The sequence below is a fragment of the Erinaceus europaeus genome, chromosome 8 (genome assembly GCF_950295315.1).
Source record: "Erinaceus europaeus chromosome 8, mEriEur2.1, whole genome shotgun sequence".
NCBI classification, from domain to species: Eukaryota; Metazoa; Chordata; class Mammalia; order Eulipotyphla; family Erinaceidae; genus Erinaceus; species Erinaceus europaeus.
Genome location: NC_080169.1, coordinates 60359680 through 60387389, shown reverse-complemented (window position 1 = coordinate 60387389; position 27710 = coordinate 60359680). Strand labels below are relative to the sequence as shown.

Genomic DNA, 27710 nt, shown 5'->3' with positions numbered 1-27710 from the left:
ACTGGTAACTGCAGTAGTTTTTCCAAGGTCAAAGATATGGGCTGATTATTATTTCTGACTGTCTGTATTTTCATATATTTGCCTTGTCTTCCTAAGTCACACCTATACCTATTATTACTTCTGAATGTCCTCCTTTTTTCCTTTTCTCTCTCCAGCTCCTGATGGAATTAGAGTTCAGAGCCCTTTGGCCATCTTCCCCTAACATTTCTCTCCTTCTGGAAGTATGGTTATACATGTCCTATGACTTCTTTTGGAGGGTAGAAATATTTCTCATGATTTTACTGCAACATATTCCTAATTATGAAAGCCTGGGTCATTTCCTAGGCAAACTAGTAGTGACTCTAGGATTCAAATTGTGCTTTAGGGTTCACATTGATTATTCAAGTTTTAATACCTGTAGATACAGAGACTTTATTTTTATTTATTTTTGCAATGCCTTACAAGTGCACCACATCACTACTCCAGGCTACGTTTTCACTCAGATAGAGAAAGAGGGCAGGTGGGTGAGTGCTTGAGTACCTGCAGTGCCACAGTACTTCCCATATGGTGCTGAGGTATGAACTTGAGCCACATGAAAGCAACAAGGACAGTACTAAGGGAATCTCCATGGAAGAGTAGTGCTTTAGTATGTCTCTCTGATTTTTTAAAAATTATCTTTACTTATTTATTGGATAGAGACAGCCAGAAATAGAGAGGGAAGGGGGTGATACAGAGAAAGAGAGGAGGGGCCAGGTGGTAGCACACGTGGTTGAGTACACACCTTATAGTGCGCAAAGAGCCAGGTTCAAAACCCTGGTCCAGCTGCAGGGGGAAAGCTTCAAGAGTGGTGAAGCTGGTGAAGCTGTGCTGCAGGTGTGTCTTTCTGTCTCTTTCCCTCTCCCCTTAATTTCTGTTTCTATCCTATAAATTAAACTGCTTCCCCACTTGAAAAACTTTCACCCTCCAGGTGGGGACTGTGGGCTCAAACCCAGGTCCTTGAACACTGTAACGTGGGTTCAGCCAGGTGTGTCACCATCCCCTATTTCTCTATAAAAATATAGATGGAAAAATTGGGACATGTGGTAGTTCAGAGATATCATATGCCTGTTACCACATAAAAACAAGGGTAACAAAAGGAAAAAAAAAATGCCTTCCAGGAGCAGTGGATTGATGGTGCAGGCACCGAGCTCCAGCAATAACCCTGGAGACAAAAAAAAAAAAAAAAGATAAGGCTTTAAACAGTTAACTACGATGTGTTAAGCTAATATTAAAATACACTTGTCACCTCCAAGTAAATCTTCATGGTTGAGGGAAAAGTTAGTTATGAAACTTACTCAAATAAGGAGAATTGATTATGGATTTGAAGTTAAATTTTTTTTTTTTAGGAAATTGACAATGAAGTCTAGGCTGACCTAAGATTTTTCAGAAGAGAATGGGCACACAGACTATCATTTAACTATTACTATCTTATGTATTAGTGAAAATAATTCTATATGGTTATGCTTTATGAAAAATAGCTAATTAGAAACCTCTTCCTCATAAACTACACTGTTTTACATATGTGATCATTATTTCATTAGCACTGTTCCAAGTAGTCTAATTGCTTTTCTGGCTAAAGGATTTATTGGTGTCTCTTTTAAATTATATAATACACAGGCAAGACTATATATAAAATATATAATCTACAGGGTCTGGGCCGTAGTGCAGTGGGTTAAGAGCACATGGCGCAACGCACAAGGACTGGCATAAGGATCCCGGTTCCAGCCACCTTCAGCGGGGTCGCTTCAGAGGCGGTGAGGTAGGTCTGCAGATATCTATCTTTCTTTCCCTCTCTCTGTCTTCCCATCCTCTCTTGATTTCTCTCTGTCCTATCTAACAGCAATAACAACAATAATAATAACAATGATAAACAACAAGGGCAACAAAAAGGGAAAAAAGAGACTCCAGGAGCAGTGGAGATTCATGGAGCAGTGGATTCTTAGTGCAGGCACTGAGCCCCAGCAATAACCATGGAGGTAAAAAAAAAATTATATCTGGGAGTTGGGCTGTAGTGCAGCGGGTTAAGCGCAGGTGGCGCAAAGCACAAGGACCGGCATAAGGATCCCGGTTCAAACCCTGGCTCCCTACCTGTAGGGGAGTCGCTTCACAGGCGGTGAAGCAGGTCGCCAGGTGTCTATCTTTCTCTCCCCCTTTCTATCTTCCCCTCCTCTCTCCGTTTCTCTCTGTCCTATCCAACAATGACGACAACAACAATAATAACTACAACAATAAAACAACAAGGGCAACAAAAGGGAATAAATAAATAAAATAAAATACTTTAAAAAATTAAAAAATTATATCTATCTATCATCTACATTATTCTAAAAAGTGCCTTTTTAAAAATATTTATTTATTCCCTTTTGTTGCCCTTGTTTTATTGTTGTAGTTATTATTGATGTCATTATTGTTGGACAGAGAGAAATGGAGAGAGGAGGGGAAGACAGAGGGGGAGAGAAAGACAGGAACCTGCAGACCTGCTTCACCACCTGTGACGCGACTCCCCTGTAGGTGGGGAGCCCAGGGGCTTTATTTATTAAATAAAAATTTAATAAAAAGAAAGAGCAAATAAAACTTAAAATAAGAAAGAATGAAAGAAGTAAAGGACAATTGCAGAATGACTACACCCATAGAGTAGTGTTGAAGCACATGAACTTGAACAAAAGAAAGAATATATATATTCAACTCATAAATAAGACCTTGAGAGAACTATGGTGGTTATCTTTGGAGGAAGGTAGGGGCACAGAACTTTAGTAGTGAGAGCGGTGTAGAATTACACACCTACTATCTTATTTTTTTTAATTTATTTTATTTATTATTGGATAGAGACAGATAGAAATTGAGAAGGAAGGGGGAGATAGAGAGGGAAAGCGACAGAGACACACCTGCAGCTCTGCTTCACCACTTGTGAAACCTTCCACCTCCAGTTGGGGACCAGGGGCTTTGAACCTGAATCCTTGGCAATATAATGTGTGCACTTTACCAGGTGCACCATGGCCTGCCCCACCCCTATTATCTTATAATCTTGCAAATCACTATTAAATCACCAATAACAACATAATTTAAAAAAAAAAAAAAAAAAGGACCAGGGAGGCCACTCAGTGGTTTCATTGTTTTTGTGGTCCTAAATTCACTTCTCTGTACCACATTTAAGGAAAGAAAAAATGAGGAATGGTGGGATAGCTGATCTAGGAGGTTGCCTGCTCTGCCATGTGTGAGACTTAAGATTCAAGCCCCTTGGTACACCACACAGACATACTATAGTTCTTGGGGAGTCTCTGGTGCAGTAGTATTTCCCTCTCCTCCCTCTGTCTCCATGTTCTGTACCTAAAAAAGACAGGCAGGAGAGGCAATGCCCCAGTAATGGTAAAAAAAAAAAAAAAAAAAAGTTTCTGGCATTCATTTTTGAAGAATTTTTCTAGAGTTCATATTCCAGTATTCTCATCCTCATACAGTAGAATATGAAAACTGGGAGTTGGGCGGTAGCGCAGTGGGTTAAGTGCACAATGTGCAAAGCGCAAGGACAGGAGGAAGGATCTCAGTTCGAGCCCCCAGCTCCCCACCTGCAGGAGTCGCTTCACAGGTGGTGAAGCAGGTCTGCAGGTTCCTGTCTTTCTCTCCCCATCTCTGTCTTCCCCTCCTCTCTTCATTTCTCTCTGTCCTATCCAACAACAACGATGACATCAACAACAGTAATAACTACAACAACAATGGAAACAAGGGCAACAAAAAGGAAATAAATAAATAAATATTAAAAAAAGAAAAGCTTTTTTTAAAAAAAAAAGAATATGAAAACTGAAACATCTACAAAGAACTCCTACAGCTCAACAAAAAGAAAAAGAACAACCTGTTGTGGTTGTTATTATTATAGCTGTTGTTGTTGTTGTTGTATAGGACAGAAAGAAATCAAGAGATGAGGGGAAGACAGAAAGGGAGAGAGAACGATAGATACCTGCAGACCTGCTTCACCACTTGTGAAGCGACCCTCCTGCAGGTGGGGAGCTGGGGGCTTGAACTGGGATCCTTAAGCTGGTCTTATGCTAACTAAACCTAATTAAAAAGTGGGCAGAAGATGTAAATAGATGGCTCTCGAAATAAAAGATACACATGGCCCACAGACATATGCGGAAATGTTCAAATTCACTCATCATCATAGAAATGCAAATTAAAATCACACTGAGGTTTCACCTCATACCTATGAGAATGGGCTCCATCAATAAAATAACAGAAAAGTACTGGAGAGGATGTGGAGAGAGGGGAACTCTACTATAGTACTAGTGAAGATGTAAACTGGTGCAGCCATTATGGAGAACAGTATGGCGAATCCTTAAACAAATACAAATGGAAAGACCTTATAATCCAGCAATTCTACTACTAGACATACTGAAAAGACAGAATGACACTCATTCTAAGGGGTATATGCAACACCCCCCCATGTTTATAGAGGCTTTATTTCCAATAGAAAAGACTTGGAAACAACCAAAATGCCCTTCGATAGATGACTAGATAAAAAAGTTGTGGGGAACATAAATTCAACAGAGTATTATGCAGCAATAAAAAGGACAATCTTCTGCTCTTTAGGATAAAATTGATGGAGCTGGAGAAGATTATGCCCACTGATGCAAGTAAGGGGGTGAAGGACAACTACAGAATGGTTTTACTCATATGCAGAATATAGACAATTGAATATACAGAAGCAAAAAAAAAAAACAAAATGTCAACCTATTTTCAAGACTGTGGGAGAACTATAGTGGTTATCTGTGGGGGTGGTGAGAACACAGACCTTTGGTGATGGAAGTGGTGAACAAAATAAACAAAAATAATAAGGAAACTGGCTATAATAACTTATTTTTACTATAAAAGATAGTGCCAGAATGCATTTTGTGAACTGTACGTACTTTTGCCCCCCCCTCCAATAGAGTACTTAAGAGGCTTCAGTTCTAACTGTAATTTTAATTTGCTGGGTGCCCTTGAAGAAACTCCCTCACTTCTTTTCTCTTAAGTTCTCTCCTTAAATACATTCATTTGTAATAACCGTACTGATACATTTGACACAAGTACGCATTAAATAAGTTTAATACAAGCAAAGCATTTAACACATGAGCACTCGAACCTTCTCTTCTCTACCTATCCCTCCCCTTCATGTCCCAGGCCCTAACAACTACTGACCATTTTTCTCTTTTCAGTTATGCCCTTTTCAGAATTTCAGACAACTGGACTCATACATTATGCAGCCTTTTCAGACTGACTTGTTTTACTTAGTAATATAAATAAGGTTTCTCCATGTCTTTTCATGATTTGAAAGTGCAGGATAAACTCCTATTGCATGCTCACTTGGATAGTGCACTGCTTTGCCATGTGTATGATCTAGGTTTGAGTCCAGTTCCCAACACTGGAGAAAGCTTCAGTGTTGTGATCTATTTATTTATCCTTCCTCCCCTCCCCTCCTCCCTCCATTCTTGACTCTCTCCCCTCCCCCTGCTTCTGTCTCTAACTGAACAAGTCATTCCATAGATGAAACCCTAGTGATGACCTCCACAAAAGAAAACATTTTCATTGTACAGATGTACTGTTTACCCAATCAACTACTGCAGAATATCTTGTTTGTTTCCGAGTTTGGCAATTATAAATACAATTGTTATAGCATTTTCATAGAGGTTTTTATATGGATATAAATCTTCAAGTCATTAGGATAAAATCCAAGGGGGCACCCAGGGAGATAGATCACCTATTAAAGTGTTCTTTTTACCATGCATGCTTGAAGGGTGAGGAGTCAGTCAAAACAGGGAGTACTATGGATGGCACAGGAGGAAGCTCCATGGACAGAGAAAGGACTGTAATGTCTCTCCACTCTCACTTTCCCTTTGAAATGAATTAAATGAAAATTTTGGCCAGTTAACAGCAAACTCTTGCATGTGTGATGTTCCTGATACCAGAGGGAGAGGAAGAGAGAGAGAGAGAAGGAGCAATTGTTGGAGTATACGTTAAGAATAATACGGTAATAATAATAATATGGTAAGAAACTTAGGTCTTATCTTGCCTTTCCACTTGAGGAAGACTGGTTCTGAAACGAGTACAACTTGGAATGTGCCCAGCTGTAACCATAAACTTTCAGCTCAGATTGACAGAAATTCAGAGGTTATACAGGCTTCTGTGCTAAATATGAATATATGAATATATATAGGCCTTGGATCAGGTTGATGAGGTAAAAAGTTAATTTTATTCACAGATTTTCTTCAAGTTTGGGAGCTCTGCCCTAACTCGTTTCTATCCCTATTCTCAACTCTGACAGTATCTTCGCAGACAATATTTTTGCCTACTTCCATGTTAGCTATCAAACTCAAGCAAAAACTACAAAAGTCATGGGACCCTATGAACATACCTAGGGTAAACTTCCTCACTTCTTTCCACCCTGAGATCCCTAGTCTTCTGTATTCCTACTTTCTGGTTCCTGGTCATTAATCATTTTGTCCTGCTTTATATCTTACTGCGTTTCAGCCACCAAGCTGCAGACACTACTATGATGCCATCCTGACTTCCTTGAGCAGACGACTTCACCAATGTAACTTCACTTCTCCAGAGCCCCATTAAGAAAAGATAGAAATAAGGGTATGGATCAACTTGTCAACACCTATGTTCATTGCTGAAGCAATTACAGAAGCCAAAACTTCCACACCCAAAAATAATTTTCTGCACCCCCAAAATAATTTTGGACCATTTCTCCCAAAGGGGGAGAAATGACAGAGGAAAAATTACCAGAGGGCTCTGAACTCCAACTCCATCAGTACCTGGAGAGAGGAGAGCAGAGGAGAAGAAGGATATATATATATATATATATGTGTGTGTGTGTGTATATATATATATATATGTGCAGATAGTTATAGAAATAATAGTCAACCCATATCTGCAACCTTGGGAGAACTATTGTATTTTCTAATAGAGGGAATGGGGGATACAGAACTCTGACCAACAGAATGGTGCAGAAATGTTATACCTGTTAGTTTATAGTTTTGTAAACCAATATTAAATCACTAAGAAAATTAAAATAGGGGCCAGGTAGTGGTGCATCTGGTTGAGTGCACATGTTAAAATGTGCAAGGACTCAGGTTTGAGCCCCTGGTGCCCACCTGCAGGGGGAAAGCTTTGCAAGTGGTAAAGCAGTGTTGCAGGTGTCTGTCTGTCTCTCCCCTTCTATATTGCCCCGTTCCCTCTTGATTTCTGGCTGTCTCTAACCCAATAAATAAATACATAATAAAAAATAAATATTCACTTAAAAATTGGCAAGTATATATAAATGTTGACAGACTTCTAGAGAAATAATAGTCAATCCATATCTGTGGCACTGCAAAAACTATTTATTTTCCAATGGAGGGAATGGAGACACAGGATTCGGGTAGTAGGAAAGATGTTATTATACCCCTGTTATCTCATAATTTTGTAAACTAATATTAAATTACTAATTGTATCCATGTGTCATCCATTAATCTCCTAAAAAATAAAAAGAAAGATCGAAAGAAAGAAATAGTAAGAAACTAAATCTCCCAAAGTGGCTGTGCCATTTTGCATTCCCACTAGCAATGGGAGGTCTTGTTATTCCACATCCTCCCCAACATTTAGTACAATTAATGTTCTGGATTTCAGTCATTCTAGTGTGTTAATCACAGCTCACTGTTGTTTTACATTCTTTGTGTGTATGTGTTACAACATTTATTCTTTTTTTTAAAGTTTCACCTAAAGAATAACGTGGTAAGGGTGGGAGACAGCATAATGGTTATGCAGACAGACTCTCATGCCTGAGACTCCTAAGTACCAGGTTCAATCCCAAGCACCACAATTAGCCAGAGCTGTGCAGTGCTCTGGTGTTTCTCTCTGTGTCTTTCTCTCTCTGCATCTCTCTCAAAAATATAAAAATAAAAAATAAAAGAATAACATGATAAGGCCAGCTGCTAGTGAACCATATTTATTTGACTGAAAAACTTAAATAAATCTCCTTAAGTCCATTTTAATGAGTAGTTGCCTTTCTCAACCCCATGTTTCACTGATGAATTAAATATACTTCCAGTCTTTTAACTACTCTTTGCTATCAGAGGAATGCAATGTTTCACAAAAAAATCAAAACTGCTAACATAATACAGGAAATCCGTAAACGTTAGCCTCATTAATGACTTAAAACGGAGAACCCCCCCCCCACACACACACACACTCTTCATCTGCACTATTCCAGCCTTTAGGTTCATGATTAGTCAACAACTTGTTTGGCTTTATATGTTAACTCTTTTCAGCCATCAGGTTCCAGATGTGAGCATAATGCCGACCAGATTTCCCTGGACAGACAACCCTACCAATATGTCCTGGAGCCCCACCTTCCCAGAGCCCTGCCCCACTAGGGAAAGAGAGAGGCTGGGAGTATGAATCAACCTGTCAACACCCATGTTCAGCAGGAAACAATTACAGAAGCCAGACCTTCCACCTTTTGCATCTCACAATGACCTTGGGTCCATATTCCCAGAAGGATAAAGAATAGGAAAGTTATCAAGGGATGGGATATGGAGTTCTGGAGGTGGGAATTGTGTGGCGTTGTACCCCTCTTATCCTATGGCTTTGTCAATGTTTCCTTTTCATAATATATATATGTATATGTATATATATATATATATACAGATTAATACATACCTACTCATATATTCTCGAAAACCCTCACAACTGCTGCCAACTGCATTCCCTCTGCTGACAATGTCGTGTCTCAACGTTGTTAAGCACAAGAACATTAATCAAGTCTTAACTTTTAAACTCCTGTCATCCTGCTAGTGGAAGAACAATCTGGTTGGAATAGTTTAAAAAACAGACATAAATAATAATAATAATAAAAAAGAAACCTCAGACCAATCTTCCAATTTGCAAGGCTTGGAAACTCTTCAAAATCAAAGTCTCTACTGGGGTTTCAGGAGGATTCAATAGCACTGGTTTGGGAGTAGGAGCTTAGTACTGATGTCTAAAAGCCTCCCCTCCCTCCACCCCCCCCCAGGTAACCCAAGAACTATGTGGAAAACCAAGTTCTTTAAGATGGGCTGCATAACACTGCAGAATTTTTCTACACTCGCAGTGAATACATTTCAACAAAGTTTGCATCACACTTCCAAACAGGTAGTTTCTCCTCTTCTGCGACTTCAAGCAATATTCACCAATTGTGAAAGTCTTGACACACACTCCCTACTTTCGTTTTGCATCCAAACTGTGGCTGTTGCACGCTACGACTCCCTTGCTACGAACCCTAAAGTCGTAGAAACACTAGTTCTGCCGCAACGCTACTGAATGCCAACGCAAGAGAGTCCATTTCATATTATCCAGCAGCGATACAATGGATGTACAGATAACGGAGTTGGAGGAAAAATAACTAGAGTTTCATGGAGTGGGAATCTGAAAAGGGCGCAAACCCGAGCCTTTTATCGCATTCCGAACTGGCCGGAAGTGACGCCAGCAGCCGGCACGCAGGACCGCCCCCAGAGGGAGGAGGGCGGGAGGGGGAGCGTGCGGGGGCTGGGGGTGGGGCGCGGCTGCAGCTCCGCTTCCGGTGGGTAGTCGCGCTCGCTCACTCCAGCTGCAGCCACTCTTGCCCGTGGCTGCTTCCTCCATCCTGGTATTTTTTGGAGCCTCCATCCTGGTTCTTCCAAAGTGCCCGGACCCAAAACAGGAAGTAAGTGCGATGGAACCTTCAGGTCCCAGCCGCCGACAGGGCCGCTCCGCCCAGTGGAGCCTGTCCGGCCCCTTTTAGCTGCCCTTTTGGTCTCGCCGGCCGACGCTAGCTGCCGACTCCCAGGCACGGCGGGCGGGGTCGGAGCCGGGCCTTCGTGACGCTGAAGCTGTCGTCTCCGCACGCTCAGGCCAGGGCCTCCCTCTCGGGGCCGGGCCTGTGGCGGCGGCTCGGATCGCGGAAAGGGGCGGCCAGCCGCCGCCGAGGCACAGCAGCGATCCGGCGGGGGCGGAAAATGGCGGCGGCGTCGGAGGAGCTAAATGGCGCCGGGACCCCTGGGGGTGGGGTGGGCCGGGAGCTTCGGTAAAGAATTGGGCTGCAGAATGTGGAGAGTAAGGAAGCCTTGCTTGCTTTGTCGTGGTGCCTTTCTTTTTGTGTGGTTGTGTGTACGTGTGTGCCCTGAGCTTCTCCTTGTTTTTATCATGCGGTGCGCTGAAAGGCGAGGTGGGCGTAGGAGGGGCTGAATCAGGGTGGGTCCGGCGCTCCCCCTCCGGTTTTTTGTTTGTGTGTGTGTTTGTTTTTTCCTTGTTTGCTTAAGACTCTTCTTTCTGGGCTCCCCGTTGCTTCGTTATTCCTGGCCCAGCAATAGGGGATCGGAATTACCACTGAGTTCTCCGTCAGCCTAAACCTCTCTTTTTCCTTTTTTAAAAGAAGTGGTAATGGACCGAAGTGCAGGAAGATAACCTGATAAGAGAGTTTTGAATTGCGTCGGAAAAAAACATTCTTTTTTGGCCGAATTTTCCCACAAGTGTTTCGTTTAACCCGTCTGCCGGCGTATATTCAAGAGAAGAGGCCAAGTGCGGGATCCCGTTCGGTTAAATGATCGGGCATGTGTTTTTGTGATAATAATAAAAATGGGTGTTTAGCAGCTGCATCTTTATTACATTAAAGAAAAGCATAGTGAAAGTGTGTAGATTTTAAAAAGAGTAGGGATTCTATAAAATGTTAGTTCAGAACTCCCTTTCCCCTATTGAACTCTTGTGTTTCTCGGGACTGATTTTTTTTTTTTTTTTTTTTTTGGTTTTAAACCTTTCTGACAAGCAAGGTTGCTTAATGGAATTGTTTGTACAATGACTTGATTGTTTTGGAAATTTGTAGCTTCTAAGGCTCCAATCTAAGTTTTAAAAAAGTAATGGGACTGCGTTGAAAATTATACAATTTTTTTTTCCTTAAAGATTCTTCATATTTTCCCACGGCTTCAAATACTTTCCTTGAGCTGGTTTTAATTTTGTGTTTCAAATAACTTCAAAATTTAGGATCTAGGAAAAAAAATTGTTAGATATCTTAACACTACAAAACTGCCATGTTAAATAAAACTATGAAAATAAACCTTCATAAAGGCTTAAATCAACTTGATCCTATCTGAAAACACATTACTTGTTACAGGTAGGAAGAAAAATATTTCGTGTTTCCTAATATTTTTATTTCACTGTAACTCCCCTATACTAAGTAATTCTATGTGTCACCAAACAAGGTAAACTTTGTTTTTTAACTATTGTAATGGTTAGGCTCACCCAAAATATACTTTTGGGGACTGATCTAGGACCAACATATTCTGCAGGAACCTCTTAAATTGATTGCAGTTGAGCTAGATGGTGGACCCAACATGCTATTATTGCCCTGTGTGCATCGACAGTTAAATCAGTAAGTACTGGGCATTGTGTACTTATTTAGAACCTTTAAGCCCATAGCTTCAGTAGTGTTGTGAATGTATGTATGTAAACTTTTTTAAACTTGGTATTCTGTGCTATATAATGAATAGTTTGAGAGTAGCCACTTACAGAACTTTGTAGTAGCGATATAAGCTTTGAAAGCAAAATGTGCCCGGGATATCTGGTAAAGAAGTATATCCAAAGAAGGTACATGTTCTCTTTAGTAGTTTGATTTTTTTTTTTTTTTTTTTTGCCTCCAGGGTTATTGCTGGGGCTCGGTGTCTGCACCATGAATCCACTGCTCCTGGAGACCATTTTCTCCCTTTTGATACCCTGGTTGTTTTTTTTATCATTGTTGTGGTTATTATTATTGTTGCTATTGATGTCGATGTTTTTGGATAGGACAGAGAGAAATGGAGAGAGGAGGGGAAGACAGAGAGGGGGAGAGAAAGATAGACACCTGCAGACCTGCTTCACCGCTTGTGAAGCGACTCCCCTGAAGGTGGGGAGCCGGGGCTCGAACCAGGATCCTTACGCTGGGCCTTGGTGCTTTGCGCCGCGTGCGCTTAACCCGCTGTGCTACCGCCCGACCCCCTGATTTTGTTTTTATGTTCTCTTTCTAAGCTGGAGAAAGTTTATCTCCATTATTTCCCAAGGCAGTATGAGAGAGTTTATTTCTAAGGTTAGTTAGATGTTCCTAGTATTTAAAACGATTCCTTATCTCCAACTAATTATTAGTGTTTTAATATATGTGTCATTTTAAACAGCTGCCTTTGTCTTACTCCTGAAGTGCTTTTGCCTATTAACACCTATGAGAATGAATAAGATGTTAAACTGTGTCCACGGGGTTTTACACAGGCACACAATTTAAAGTACTGAGCCTGGAGTGCTTTTGAAAGTACTGGGCTGCTAGATAATTCATATTAAGCACAATTATATACATGCAAAGGTATCAAGACTTTAAAAATATCAACATTTAGGAAGAGTTATACTTTTTAGCTACCTCATATAGGGGCTACATGTTTAACTCCCGAGATGTTAACCTGCTTTCTCAAAATGGAGTTTTTATTTTAACACTCATTTTTCTCTTTCTAGAATAATTTCAGCTTTTTCTATCTCTATTTTTAAAAAAAGTATTCCTTAGGGAACCAGCTGTTGTGTACCCGATGGAATACACACATTACCATGTGTAAGTACCTAGGTCCAAGCCTGTCTAAAGACCCCACCTGTGTATGTTTGGGGGTGGGGAGCAATGCTAGACATACACACACACTTAACTAGTGGTGAAGCAGTGTTGCAGATGTCTCTCTTTTTCCCTATCTGCCCCCTCCCTCTCAATTTCTCTGTCTCTATCCCAGAAAGGAAGATAAAAATGGCCACTGGTAGTGGTGGATTTGTTGTACAGGCACTGAGCCCCAGTGATAACCTTTGTGTCTATTAAATAAGATAACAAATAGGTAAAGAAAATATTCACCAGGAATTGGCATAATTATGACTGCTTTGGCACTTTTCGTCTGTAAAGATGTTTCTATGCCCTTACGGTATGAAATAACCTGAGAAGACTGATCCTATAGCTTAGTGTGTGAACTAGAAAAAAAGAGATAGTAAATAAATGTTTGTAGCATTTGTATGCTAGTGTAGCATTTTTCCACTTCTATGAGTTTTTCTTGTCCCCCTTCTGTAAAGTAATTACAAATTGTTTTCATTATTTTTTATTTTATTTATTTTGCTTTGACTCCACAAAGGTAAACAAGATAAAGCCTGTTTATTGTGTCTGCTCCTTGAATGTTGTGGAAAGATAGCCTACTCTTTGACTGCACATCAGGAAGAAGGCACATTGGATAGAGTTTTATGCATGGTTTAGTTGTTTGTCTTTTTATTTCTCTTTCATTTTGACTATGTACACTATTGTCATGTTATTCTAGTTCAGAGTTGTTAGAGATGATGTCACTTTTAAGTCATTTTTTGTCAAAAGAACTTTCATTAGGTTTGCTTAACTGCCCAGGTGTATTTTAGTATCTTGAGAAAATGCAATGGAAGTGGCACAGTGGCTAGAGTATTGGGCTCTCAAGCATGAGGTCCTGAGTTTGGTGTTCTTGTTCTCCTTTCCATTACCACATATGCCAATAAATCTTTTTATTATTATTTTTTAATAGACACACAATAATGTAGTAATGTAGACCAGGTTCAGACCTAGTCCTCGCCCTGTTGAAGTCTCAGTGCTTTTCTTTCCCTCTCTCTGTCTCCTCTCTCTATTTGAAAAAGCCCAGAGCTGTGAACCCAGAAAACAACACAGAACAGTGGTGGTAATTTGATGTGTTTCCTTTTTTTAAAGAATGTCTGATGGTGTCTTCATACAATGCTTAATTTTAAATGCATGAAATCTTGAAGGTGTAGCTAATTACACATCAAAAACTCTTAGATAAAAAATTTTTGATCAAACTATTAACTGGAGAAAGGAGTCTCTTGAACAAACGGTGTTGGGGAAATTGGGTTGAAGTATGCAGAACAATGAAATTGAACCACCGCATTACAATGAAATTGAACCACCGCATTTCATCGCACACAAAAGTAAACTTCAGATGGATCAAGGAACTCTCTGTTAGACCAGAAACTATCAAATACTTACAGGAAAATTTTGGCAGAACCCTTTCCCATTTAAATATTATAGATGTGAATATACCTCATTGGGGTGAACCATACTACCCACTCAAATAATGATACTGCTTTCAACAACTGATAATTGAAATCATCTTAGGCAATTCATACCTATGAATTCCATTGACACTATTTGATGTTTTTATGGTAACTATCATTTTTTCCATCTTAAAAGCAAGCCATAGGGGGCACCAGATTAGGTAGTGCACTGGATTAAGCACACACAGTACAGACCAGTTCAAACCCCAACTTGAACCCCAGCTCCCTACCTGCAGAGGCGGGGTTTCACAAGCAGTGAAGCAGATCTGCAGATATCTTTCTCTCCCCCTCTCTGTCTTTCCTATCTCTCTCAATTTCTCTCTGTCCTATCCAACAACAATAACAACAAATGGGAAAAATGGCCTCCAAGAACAGTGGATTCATAGTGCCAACACTGAGCCCCAGTGATAACATGGGTGGCAATTAAAAAAAAAAAACTAGTAATACTGAACAATGCTTCTGTAAAAGTTAAATGAAGGAAAAAAGGTTTTGAATATTACAGCATTATCTGAGGAGGTGTCTGCTTTGCCATGTGTGCTGCCAAATTTTGATCCCCATCCCCTGCCCCAGTCCCCAGAGCACAAAGCACTGGTGTTGTAATGTGGCTATCTGAAAAAGTCATCCTGGAATGATGAAGCCTTGAAGACCAAAGAAAAAAAAAAGCTAAGTATGTTAATACATGGAAAAAATCTGAAATCATCACAAAAGAAGTTATTGAAGAACTTAAGTAATTTTTATTACTATTATGTATTGAGTCATCAAAAAGACTTGAAAACTGTCCTTGCTTTATGAGTTTTACTGTGAAAAACTACTTGGTGGTTTCTCATTCAATAAATTTCTGATGCCATATGTTCTGTAGCTTTATTTATCCTTAAAGTTTATTGTTATTTTTTTTCATAGCACATTGCCTCATCTTTCAACATAGAATCAACTCTGATCATTAAAGGTTCACAGATGTTAGCATATGCATTTTGTCCTTGCAGTATTAATACTTTGCTTTGGAGCTGATTTATCAGCAGGTTAATTCCCAAAGTTAGGAATAAATGCCACTTCTAGTTTTTAAAAAGTTTCTCTTTGTTCTAAATTAAGCTACTCTAATACAAAAGTTTTGTACCACGTTTTTGGGTTTTCTGATTTTAATAGGGTATTACTGTTAATTCATAAAATGATAGTAACGTACCACAGTTCTACTTAACCAGTTAAATTTTCCACATTCATTTTTTTTCATTTCTACATATTTCTACAGAATACATATATATGGCCTAGCCCTTTCCAGAGAAGAAAGGGAAGATCCAAATGATCTGATGGTGTATATTTACCACCATAGAGGACCAAGAAATTGGTATAATTCAAGAACTTCCTTAATAAAAAGGGATCAAGAAGTTAAGCATAGCTTCATGTATAACCAATTAGAATACAAAACACCGAAAGAGTCAAGTTGGTACTTTTAAAGTAATAATATTCACTGATATTTCTCTGTCATCATAGTATAATATAAGCATGCTTTTAAACAACTTGGCCTAGTGTAGGTAGGATCTTCTCACTTTATGTATTTTGAAAGTTAAACTTTGTAAGAATGGAATGTGTCTTCCCTACTTTTCAATTTCCTTGGGCCATGTGTGTGAGTGTCTGGAACTTTTACCAGCCTGCTACTTGCATTTTTCTAAATATTCTAGTAGGACTTACATGCTTTTCCACACCCCTGAAGTTCTGTTGTTAAGGTCACCAGTGATTTCCATAGTGTTAATGTAAATAATAGAGCCCATTCCACACATGGGAGTGTAGGTTGGTGTGGTTGGTGGTTGAAGACTGTCTCCTTCTGTAGAGTAAGGATGATTTTTTTCCTCTATCAAAGGCCATCTGGATATTTATAACAGTACTTATGAGCCATACAAAATTGTCAGTTTAAAAATTAGTACTTAATGTTGCTATGGAAATAGCTTCTAGATTTTCTGAATTTGGAATCCTGCCTGTGGTTGCTGTGACAGGACCAGACCAAATTATTTCGAAGGCAGTATTTTGCACTGGTCATGATCTGGAGAAAAAACCTGGAGTAATGGCATCTAGCAGGCATAGAGCCCCAGTGATAATCCTGGTAGCAAAACTAGAAAAATTTGCTTGCCACTAACTCAAATCAAATTCTTGCCTGTTACAGCTTTAGAAGGTCACCTTCATATGAATGCAACTTATTTCTAATTATTAATAGTAATAGAGTTGTGTAACAAAATTATATGTAAGTTCCCCAGAACTCTGGTTCAAACCAAAAGCCTGAGTGAGGTAGCTCCTCTTAGCATAATTTCTTCACTCAGTGAATCATGTTAATTCTGCCTCCAAAATAATCTTCTGTCCAGCCTCCATTCATGGGTTGCTTCCACCTCTTCCCAGCGTGGATTATCTCTAAACAACAGCAGCTTGTCTTTGTAATTTATTTCTTTATTCAGTCTCCATTGAGTGGCCACTGTGATACTTTCTTTTAAAGATACAGTTCACTGTTCATAATTTGATACTGCTATAAAAAGTATGTGTGGGAAGGATATACAGAATTATAAATGTACAAAATAGCTAGAAGAAAGCATGAGTAATTGATGACATTTACCTGCAGAGAAGGGAAGTGGATTATTAGGAGTGGCAACTAGATTTTATTGTATAGCCACTTTTGAGTTTTGAGTCATGTAAATGTGTTACATATTAAAAATAAATTGGGCCAAAGGAATAATATAATGCTTATGCAAAAAGACTTTAATGGGCTGGGTGGTGGTGTACCTGGTTGAGTGCACATGCTACAGTGCACGAGCACACGTTACAATGCGTAAGGACCAGGGTTTGAGGCCCTTGTCCCACTTGCAGGGGGGAAAGCAAGTCAAAAAGACTTCATGCTTAAAGCACCAAAAGTCCCAGGTTCAATCCCCAGCACTGTCATAAGCCAGGACTGATTAGTGCTCTGGTAAGAAAAAAAAAAAAAAAGTAAATCAAAATAGATCAATTAAGAAATGAGTTCAGAACACATTACTTACTATAACGAGGGTAAAGACTTATTTGCCATATCACTGCATAACTGTATTTGGGCAACTACTATATCCCAGATGCCTAGAGAATGTCTTTCACACAGTAAGCATGTAATGTTTATTTGAAGAACAAATAATACTTGTTACTTTGCAAAGCAGAATCGAGATTTCTTGATTTAAAGCTAGTACACTGCATGGACAGTTTGCCACATGGGTTATCATTGGCCCAGAGAAAGACAACTGCAACACTTTTACCACTGCTGAAGCTTCTACTCTGCAGGAGGCTGGGACTGAGGGCTTGAACCTGAGTACTTGTGCATGGTAACGTGTGCTGTCAGTTTTAAGAATGAAGCTATTTAGCCATTTCAACCATTTCTTTGTATATCGCTCCTCAAATCCATAGTTGTTTCTTTCCCCAAACTAGGTTAACATGGGCCATGAGAGAGCATTCATTAAAATCCTTACCGGTAATCATTTTTTCATCTACAGAGCCATTGTGCTGCTTTGGGACTTTTGCTTTCTTTTCCTTTTTTTCTTTTTTTAATTTTTTTTTTTTTTACATATATTACTTATGAGAGACCAGAACATTGCTCAGCTTTGGCATATATGATATGAGGTGTGAAACCCAGGACTATACTCTTAAAAGTTCTTTTTAAAAATTTTTATTTATAAAAAGGAAACACTGACAAAAACCATAGGATAAGAGGAGTACAACTCCACACAATTCCCACCACCAGAATTCTGTATCCCCTCTACTCCCCTGATAGCTTTCCTATTCTTTATCCCTCTGGGAATATGGACCCATGGTCATTATGGGGTACGGAAGGTGGAAGGTCTGGCTTCTGTAATTGCTTCCCCGCTGAACATGGGACTCTTAAAAGTTCTGTGCTCTCATGCCAGTTCTGTGGTTTCTCTGCTGCTTTTCCAGCCTTTGAGGGGAATCAGCTGTGGAGATTTAGAACACACTGTTGTAAACTGGTTTGTCGTAGGTGATTTTCTCATTTTTTTAAACAGTTTTTTTGTTAGTAAAACTCAGACCCAGAAGTAATGTCTCCGCTGGCAAACTTCCGGACCGGCACTAGTGGTTCCCAAGTAAGGTCTTTTAGTCTCAGAAATCTCTCCTCCTGTCCCTTTCTTTCCACAAACCACACATGTTTGTACTCACCTGTGGCTTGGTGAGTTCTGGTCATAAATTTTGCTGAACTTTCAGGTGATTATCATTGCTTTTTGTAGTTGATAAGGAGAGCAAAAGGTAGCTGCTGCTACTCCATAGCCATGCCCCCGGAAGTCATTAAAGAAGCTTCAAACAGGTGTCATCAGCATACTTCTAGAACCAATTTTTCTTCCTATAAAGCCTTATTGTATAATGCTGTTGCTTTTCAGAGCATTGCAGAGGTAGGGACATGGAAGAAAAGCAATCTGGATAACATGAAAGTGATGCTGCTGACTAAGGGAAGACGACGTGATTTTGTGGGAAGGGCTATATCTGATCCATCAGTTTTCTAGGTAAGTCTTATTCAAGGGATCTCTTTATTATACAAATTTTTATAAGATTTTAATTTATCTTTAATTTGGGAATGAAACCATTAAGAGAAAATGCATTTGCAGTATTAGTTGGTTAAAAAGAACTTCATTGACCATTATGAGGTAAACTTCACTTGTGCCATCAGTTGTAATTTAGTACAATTCCTCCTGTCAGTCATGTGTATATTCTAAGATTATGATCATTCAGTAATCCTAAACAAAAAGGAAGTAATACATAAGAGCACTTCAAGCTGAAAAAAAAAGTTTCAAAAAAAACCCCAAAACTATATATTGTAAAAACAATTTGTTCAGTGATGGATACATATATTAGTTTAATGTTATGAAAAATAGCAAGACATTTAGTGTTCTTCTTTTTCAGATAATAGAGCTCAAATACTTGTGGAAAGTATTTTAGAGAAATAATTCTTACACTAAGATGAGTTGTGAGTCTTCTGCTGAGGAATCAGAAATTAAATGCTTATTTAAATATGTCAGAAAGTTGGTAAACACAAAAAGAGGTGAGATTTTTTTCCTAATATGACAAAGTTGATTATCTTCCATTGAATTTGGTAAGCACGGCTCTTTAAAAATATGAATGTTTAAGATTTTTAACTAAGTATAACTGGTTCTTGTAAATTTTTTCCCCTTTATTGGGGGCTTAATGGTATACAGCCCCACCTCCCCAGAGTCTTTCACTTTGGTGCAATACACCAACCATTAAATTATTGTATGATTCTTAGTAATGGGTATGCACTGTTAAAAACCAATTTTGAAATCTGAACTGTCACTGCAATTTCACATGACAAATGCCAAACAAATACCCAAATAATGACAGTTTGTTTGTTTTGTTAAGATATATTTATGATATAAGAAAATGAAGAACTAGAACATCACTGGCACATGAATAGCAGGGACTGAATTTGGAACCTCATACTTGAGACTCCAAAAGTCTTATACTATTTCCCAGGCCCCAGGTTTTTTTTTTTTTTTTAGGATGGGAGATGGTTGGGATACTATTTTTTGTTCATATTTAGACATAAATGTTTAATGTGCTTGAGATTGAACCCAGGATCTTACTTGGGTCTGTATCATTAAGCCATCTCCCATGCCCAATTAAAAAAAAAATAGGTCTGGGGTGGGTGGATCGGGAGAATACAGGTCCATGAAGGATGATAGAGGACCTAGTAGGGGTTGTATTGTTATATGGGAAACTGGGGAATGTTATGCATGTACAAACTATTGTATTTACTGTTGAATGTAAAACATTAATTCCCCAATAAAGAAAGAAAAAATAGGGAGAGAGAGTACCAACTCAGAATCCACCCTGCCGTCTATAGAGTTCTCCCCTTTTTTGCTCTCATGTGGTACCAGGGACCCAGAGCTTCATGCTAAGGCCTCCAGCCTTTGGAAATAATTTCTACGGTTCTAATCTGAAGTTTGTCGTTATAGATTTGAGTATGAGCACAGTTGAAGAGGATTCTGACACAGTAACAGTAGAAACTGTGAATTCAGTGACATTGACTCAAGACACAGACGGGAACCTCATTCTTCATTGTCCTCAGAATGGTAGGAGCACTTGCTGAAATAACAGTGTAAATCTTCTGGATTTCATGTCCTCTTTAATTCCTATAACACAGACACACAGTTTAGGGTAGGACAAAAAGAGGCTCCTTTTTTGGATCATGAGTTAATGTTTATATACCTTAATTATGCGTACACAATTTTAATTTGCCATAAAATTTAATCTCTGAATGTCAGCTGCTTTATAACAAATTTGTTGATGTTCCAGTAGTGATGGAATAACTATGATATACTCCTTTGCTAACATTTAGTGGCAGTAGCATATGTAGTATACTAGAATATATAGTAGTCCTGCCAGTATAAATAAGATGAACTTTTTAATTTGTTAAAGTCTGTGTTAGAAAATTTTGTATGACTATTTGATTAAAATTTAATAATGATAATTTAATGAATTAAGGTTCAAGAACTCAAACTTGTGACTTTTTTTTTATATATATACACACTATTTGATTTTACATGCATTCTATTTGATTTTACATTTAGGTTCATCTTTGCTCAGCCGTGGCTCTTTTTTTTTTTTTTTTTTTTTCCTCCAGGGTTATTGCTGGGCTCGGTGCCTGCACCATGAATCCACCGCTCCTGGAGGCCATTTTTCCCCCTTTTTGTTGCCCTAGTTGTTGCAGCCTCGTTGCGGTTATTATTGCCATTGTTGATGTTGCTTTGTTGTTGGATAGGACAGAGAGAAATGGAGAGAGGAGGGGAAGACACAGAGAGAGGGGAGAGAAAGATAGACACCTGCAGACCTGCTTTACCGCCCGTGAAGCAACTCCCCTGCAGGTGGGGAGCCGGGGGCTTGAACCGGGATCCTTAGGCCGGTCCCTGCGCTTTGCGCCACGTGCGCTTAACCCACTGGGCCACCGCCCGACTCCCAGCTCTTTCTTTTTACTCAATAAATAATCCCTAGGTTATTTCATTCCAAATTGTGATTTTTAACTAGCACCTGCTGTAAGTCAGACTTCTGTTTTCTTTTCTATTTATCTAGTTATTTATTTATTTTTTATTAGATAGAGTCAGCTAGAAATCAAGAGAAAAGGGGGTGGTAGAGAGGGAGAGAGAGAGACAGAGACAGACCTGCAGCCCTGCTTTACCACTCGTAAAGCTTCCCCCCTGCAGGTGGGGACCAGGAGCTCAAACCCAGGTCCTTGTGCATTGTAATAGGTATGCTCAACCAAGTGCACCACCACCTGGCCCCAGTCAGACTTCTGTTTTTATTGTGATTCTGTCTGTAGCAGATCTCAATTACTCTTTTCCCAACATAAACTGTTCATACGTCAATTGTATTTCATGTTACGGCTATTGGTAAAAGTAGTAATCCCCCCTCCCATTCTGTTTCTCTTTGTAATTATTTTCCGAAAATGTTCCTTTCCCTTCAGTTGTTTATCAAATACCTCTCCACTCTGCTTATACTGCAACATCTTGATTCTGCATTCATAGCTCTGTAATTTCACTGTATTAAAGGTTGTAGTAGTCATTTCCTATACTACCCTGTGAGTTTTTTTTACTGTCAGAATGCCTTTCCTTTTCTTGTTCCCAGCAGTAACTGCATAATTAGCATTAGATAAATATTTGTGAATGAATCACTGATGAATAATCAGCCTTTGTCTTTGTATATGAAATAAGAGGGTCACGCTATTGAAAGATGAAGGTGTCATGTTTAAAAAGTGGGGTGTTTCTTCATAGACCCTTGTAATGGGAACTAAAGTACTATACTAGATATAGAAATGGCAGTCTTCTCAGGTCCTACTTGCAAAAATGGATTTAGTTAACTGGGAAATCGGTAAGACCATTTAGTAGTTGTTATTTGTTAAATATTGTTCCCTTATTCATTTGGAGATTTTGAGATTTTTGTTTGTTTTCATTAGAAGCTGATGAAATAGACTCTTCAGAAGATAGTACTGAACCTCCACATAAAAGGCTTTGTTTGTCCTCTGAGGATGATCAGAGTATTGATGATTCTACTCCTTGCATATCAGTTGTTGCACTTCCACGTAAGTCACTGTGTATTTAGAGCATAAAGAGTTCATTTGTGAAATACAATTTTAGTTTGTAAGTGATTAAACTGGCATTTCAATTGTTTTTTTTTCTTTCTAATTTATTTGGATAGAGACAGAAATTGAGAGAGACAGGAGACAGAGTTGGGGTACAGGAGAGAGACTTGTGAAGCACCCCTCTTGCACCCTTCCTTGAATCTGGTTTCTTGCACATTGTGACATGTGCTCTCAACCAGGTGTGCCACTACCCAGTCCCAGACTCATTATTTTTCTCTTCCTTTAATCAAATTACATATTTATTTATTTATTTATTTTTAATCTAGTCAGAAATTGAGAGGGAAGGGGTGATATAGAGGGAGAGAGACAGAGAGACACCTGCAGCACTGCTTCACCACTTGTGAAGCTTTCCCCCTGCAGGTGGGGACCAGAGGCTCAAACCCGGGTCCTTGTGCACTGTAACATGTGCGCTCAATCAGGTGCACCACCACCTGGCCCCAATCAAATTATATTTTAACCTATTTTTCCAAGAAGATTTCCCCCCCATCATTGTCCTCAAAGAACAAGAATGAGCCAAAGTAAATATTATTATCCCCTTGTTAAAAATGAGCAATCACAGGTACAATAACTCATCTAAGGTTTTATATGCAGATATTCTTAGCCTAGTAGTTCATACTTGAACCCCAGTATTATACTACCTCTTCATATGCTACATAGCTGAATAGGAGTTGATAGAAGCCTCACTAATTTATTCTCACTAACAAGTTACTATTCAGTATCACTGAGAATAGACTGGATTCTAAGAAGATAACAGTAGTATTACTGGTAGAAGATTGCCACACAGGGCTAGGTGGTGGCACACATGTTACTATTCCAGGGGATATGAGTTCAAGTCCCTGATCACTACATGTGTTAGAAGCCTCATGAACAGTAGAACACTGCTGCTGTATTTCTCCTTTCTGTAAATCTCTCTCTCATCTCTATCTCTCATACTCTATCAAAAAAGAAACGAGAGAAAAAATGGCTGCAAGGAATAGTGGCATCTTGTATTCATTCACAGAGCACCAGTGACAACCCTGGTGGAAAGAAACAAATTAGAAAAAATATATACAGACATGAAGACTATAGTATACTCCTTCAAATGATCATAGGTCAGCAAAGAAATTTAAGAATGCCTGGAGAAAAATTAAAGTACAGCTTATCAGAACCTATATGATGCAGCAAAAGTTGTGAAAGAAGGAAGTTGTTAATATAGGATTACTTCTGGACCAAAATAAATCTAAAGCAGACAACCTTAAACCTAAAGCAACTTTAAAAGAACGATACACAAAACCAGTAATAAGAAGCGGGGGGATTAAAAAAAAAATCAGAGCAAAAATAAATGAAATTTATTCAAAGGAATTTTTTCAAAAATATGAAAGGCCAATGAAGCTAAAAGTTGATTCTTTGAAAAGGTAAAATTGACAAACCATTAGTTATAGTCACAAGGAAAAGAAGATAGAAAACTAACAAGTAGAATAAAAAAATGAGAGGAGGAAATTAACGTACTATAGACATATGAAGGATCAGAAGAGGTGATTATTAATAAATATGACAGTACATTTTACTGATCTAGAAGAAGAGATGATTATTTATAGAAAAATCAACCTACTGAGACTAAGCCAAAAAAAAAAAAACTGAAGTAGATTAGTCATGAATTTGGAACTTGAAACAGATTTAAAATCTCCCAAATAAATAAAACTATAGACCAGATAACTTTACTAATGAGCTCTACTGAATTTTCAAAGAACTTGGTCTGTTCTTTTCAAGCTCTTTCAAAAAAATTGGAGAAGTTGGAGTACTTCCAAACATAATTTTGAGTTCATCATTACCCTGGTACTAAAGCTAGATAAGGACATCATACACAAAAAAGAAAGTTATAGACCAGTATCTCTGATGAACATAGATGCAAAAATTCCCAAGTACTATAATAGTAGTCCAAATTAGGTAATACATTAAAGGGCCATGCACCATGAACACATGGGATTTCTTCCAGGGATGCTGCAAAAAATAGTTGAACATATATAAATAAATTAATGTAATAAAGCATATCGACAAAGCAAGCTTAAAAATACATCATTTCAATAAAAGGAGTATATAATACTCATTTATAGTAAGAATTTACAATAAAAGTTCTTAATAAAAAGAGGGTAGAAGTGATAAAACCGTAACATAGTATAGGACATGTACTACCTTGAGAGTTTGTTTGGAGGTTCTTGCAGGGGAGCATAGCTACTCACATACCCTTGACCAAAGACTGCTCCTTCGCTCTTCAGAGAAGGTTGCCCTTTTCTGCTAAGTGCAGTTTCCAGAGGAGTTCACATAGGGTGATGAGAAAGGAAGGTGACACCACCTGTCCAGCCAAATTAGCTGAGCAAACCCTGATAATCAATGGGGTGACATGTCACAGCTAGATTGCCAAGGAAATACACAAGTCATAGCTGATATTCTCAGTGATGAAAAGTTGAAAGTATTTCCTTTAAGATCAATCCTTAGAGGTCCACACTCACCACTTGGATTAATTTAGTCTTAGTGGTCTTAACCAGAGAAGTTAAACAGCAACAAAAGGTAAAAGAGATTAATATTGGAAAAGAAAAATGAAAGTACCATAAGTTGTAGGTCATATATGTATCATAAAGAACTAATAAAATAATTGATTAAAAACAATTGGGGATGGCCATATAGCTCACTTAGGAATGCGATGATTGCTTTGCCAGTCTTGTAATCAACTACACTGGTGAGAGCTGTGGTACTGTGGTGTCTTTCCCTCTCCCCATCTGTCTCTGTCTCAAAAGTCAACCCAAACTATTGATGTATTTAAAAAAAAAAAAAAAAAAGCTTCTTGAGTGGTAAGGTAGTATCTCCCTCTCTACCTCCACCTCCCATCTCAATCTCTCTCTATCCTGTCAAAAATAAAAGGAGAAAAAAATGGCAGCTGGGAGCAGTGGATTCATTGTGCAGGCACCAAGCTCCAGTGATAAACCTGGTGGCAGTAAAAAAGAGAAAGAATGGAGGCATCATTTTACTGACATAAAACAGTATTACAAAGCAACAGTAATTAAGAGTATGCTAATAGAATAAAACCAGGTATTCAAATCAGTGAAACAGGACCAAAATCCCAGAACTAAACCCATACGCACACATATATTAACGCTTAATCTATGATAAAAGGAGTCATGACCATACAGTGGAGAAAGAGAAAAATGCTTCAACAAATGATGTTGAAGTAACTTTTTAAGTTGATTTCATTCTAGCCATTGCTGTCCTTCAAGCTCTTTTCCCCAAAACTGCCGAAGTGATCCTACTAAAATAAAAGTCAGATTTTATTACTCCTGTACTCTAAATCTTCCAGTCTTCTCCATGAGACTCTGAAGTTACAGTAGCCTGTAAGTATCACACAGTATGTTTTCCTTTTTAAGGTGTTTTATTTGTACCAGGGCTTCATGTCTACACAATCCCATCACTCCTAAAGGACTCCTTTAAGAATAATGCAGACGGAATAGAGGGAAGGAGAAAGAGACAGAAATGAATTGACACTATAGCATGCCCCACCATTCCTGGTGCTGTGCTTGGTGCTCCTTCTTATGTGATTTTTGCACTACTGGGTGAACTAACTCTTGCCCTCTGTGCCGCCACCCCATATATATATATCAGTGTTCCATAGTATCTTTCATTCTTGTTAGTTTGCTCTGGCCACACTGTCCTCTTTACTGTTCCTGTTAATAGTCCAGGTATGCCCTCATCTCAGACTTTTCATTTTAACTTTTTCTTTTACATGGCCTACCTTTTTTGTATACCTGCAAGACTAGCTCCCTTCCTTTGTTCCAACCCTTATTTTTCCTGGTAACTAAACTACCTATCTGAAACTTCAACCCTTACACTCCCTTCTTACACATTCCTTTCCTTCTATTCTTTTTCACTCTTATTACTAGGTTGATGAAAAAGTGGTGACATGTAATTTTTTTTCCTATATTTTTATTTTACTAGATCACTGCTCAGCTCCAGCTTATGGTGGTGATGGGGATTGAACCTGAGACTTCAGAGCCTCAGCCAGGAAAGACTTAAAAAATTTTTTTTTTACTATCTTTATTTGTTTATTGGATAGAGATAGCTAGAAATAGAGAGGAAAATAGACAGAGACACACCTGCAGCTCTGCTTTTCCACATGTGAAGCTTTCCCCCTGCAAGTGGGACTCAGGGCTCAGACCAGGTTATTGTGCATTGTAACGTGAACTCAACCAGGTGCGCCACCACCCAGGCCCATATGTAATGTCTGTACAAGAATGCACCATAACTGTTCCGTCAACCCAGTACTTGTCAACACCCAACATAATGTCTTTGTTTTGTGTCTGCTCCACTATAAGCACCATCCATGAAAGCAAAATCCTTACCCCCCCCCCCGCTGCCTCCATAGAAGTGCATTGGCAAAAATAAATAAGTATATATATATATATATATATATATATATATATATGTATGTATGTATGTATATGTATGTATATGTATGTATGTATGTTAGGAAATTAGAAGGTCCATTATTCATGGATAATTTTTTTTAAATAATTAGAATCTGCAGTGACTATTCTGAAGTTGAACTTTTTTTTTCCTTGAAGTTTCAGAAAATGATCAGAGCTTTGAGGTGACCATGACTGCAACCACAGAAGTGGCTGATGATGAGATTACTGAGGGAACTGTGACACAGATCCAGGTATAGTAAGTCTATTTATCAGCTATGAGAGGGTTATTCTTTATATATATATATATATATATCTTAGGTAATAAAATGATGAGAATATATTTTGTCTGACAAAGTAGCAACCACAAAATGGGGGTAAGATTGACTATATTGTTTTTTAAGATAAGTTTTACCCACCAATATATATACCCATCAGTGGTATATATTAATAGTAACTGATTTTGAAAGTCTTCATGTGCTGTCTTATAAATGAAGCCATAAAGTTGCATACAAATTTAAATTATAATAGCATCACTCTTATACATCAAATGCCAGCAGTCGAACTTCAAAGTTCCTATTTTTCCTTAAGTAAAACATCACAGTGATCTTTCTTAGTTAAGTATACCATTATAATGGTTATAAGTTGGTATATAATAGGGACCAAGTACATCTCTTAGTAGGTTCACTGTGATTCTTTTTTTTTTTTTTTTTAAGATTTGATTTATTTATTAATTAGAAAGATAGGAAGGAAGAGAGAAGGAACCAAACATCACTCTTATTCATGTGCTGCTGAGGATTGAACTCGGAACCTCATGCTTGAGAATCTAGTGCCTTATCCACTGCACCATTTCCCAGACCGTCACTGTGACTCTTTTGCAATAGAGAATTTAAAAATGATTGCAAATGATAAGATTCCTGAAAGAAAAGGGGTCTCATATGCTTTGAGTCTGGCTGGATATCCTCATAATCTGCTTATGAGTTTTAGTGAGTCATTTGAACAAG

The 27710-nt window shown here is 38.5% G+C and overlaps 1 protein-coding gene and 1 long non-coding RNA gene across 5 annotated transcripts in view; one reads left to right on the top strand and one right to left on the bottom strand.

Moving 5' to 3' along the window:
• Positions 1–7403: 7403 nt before the first annotated feature.
• On the bottom strand, positions 7404–9582 carry LOC132539907 (uncharacterized). The gene is made up of 2 exons (XR_009551193.1): positions 8689–9582; positions 7404–7503 (listed from the first exon to the last, which is right to left on the bottom strand). It is a non-coding gene; the product is annotated as an uncharacterized LOC132539907 (long non-coding RNA).
• DMTF1 (cyclin D binding myb like transcription factor 1) overlaps positions 9572–27710 on the top strand; it is a 43863-nt gene continuing 25724 nt past the window's right edge. Inside the window, exons 1-6 of one of the 4 annotated variants that reach the window (XM_060196306.1) lie at positions 9572–9709; positions 18504–18626; positions 19024–19162; positions 20094–20210; positions 22088–22213; positions 26866–26960. In XM_060196306.1, coding sequence (XP_060052289.1) covers positions 19081–19162; positions 20094–20210; positions 22088–22213; positions 26866–26960 — 420 coding nt within the window. In that variant the 5' untranslated portion in view covers positions 9572–9709; positions 18504–18626; positions 19024–19080. Of the gene's footprint in view, positions 9710–9865; positions 10099–18503; positions 18627–19023; positions 19163–20093; positions 20211–22087; positions 22214–26865; positions 26961–27710 lie in introns of those variants that run through there. The other 3 variants (XM_060196304.1, XM_007531928.3, XM_016192052.2) reach the window with 3 other exon arrangements.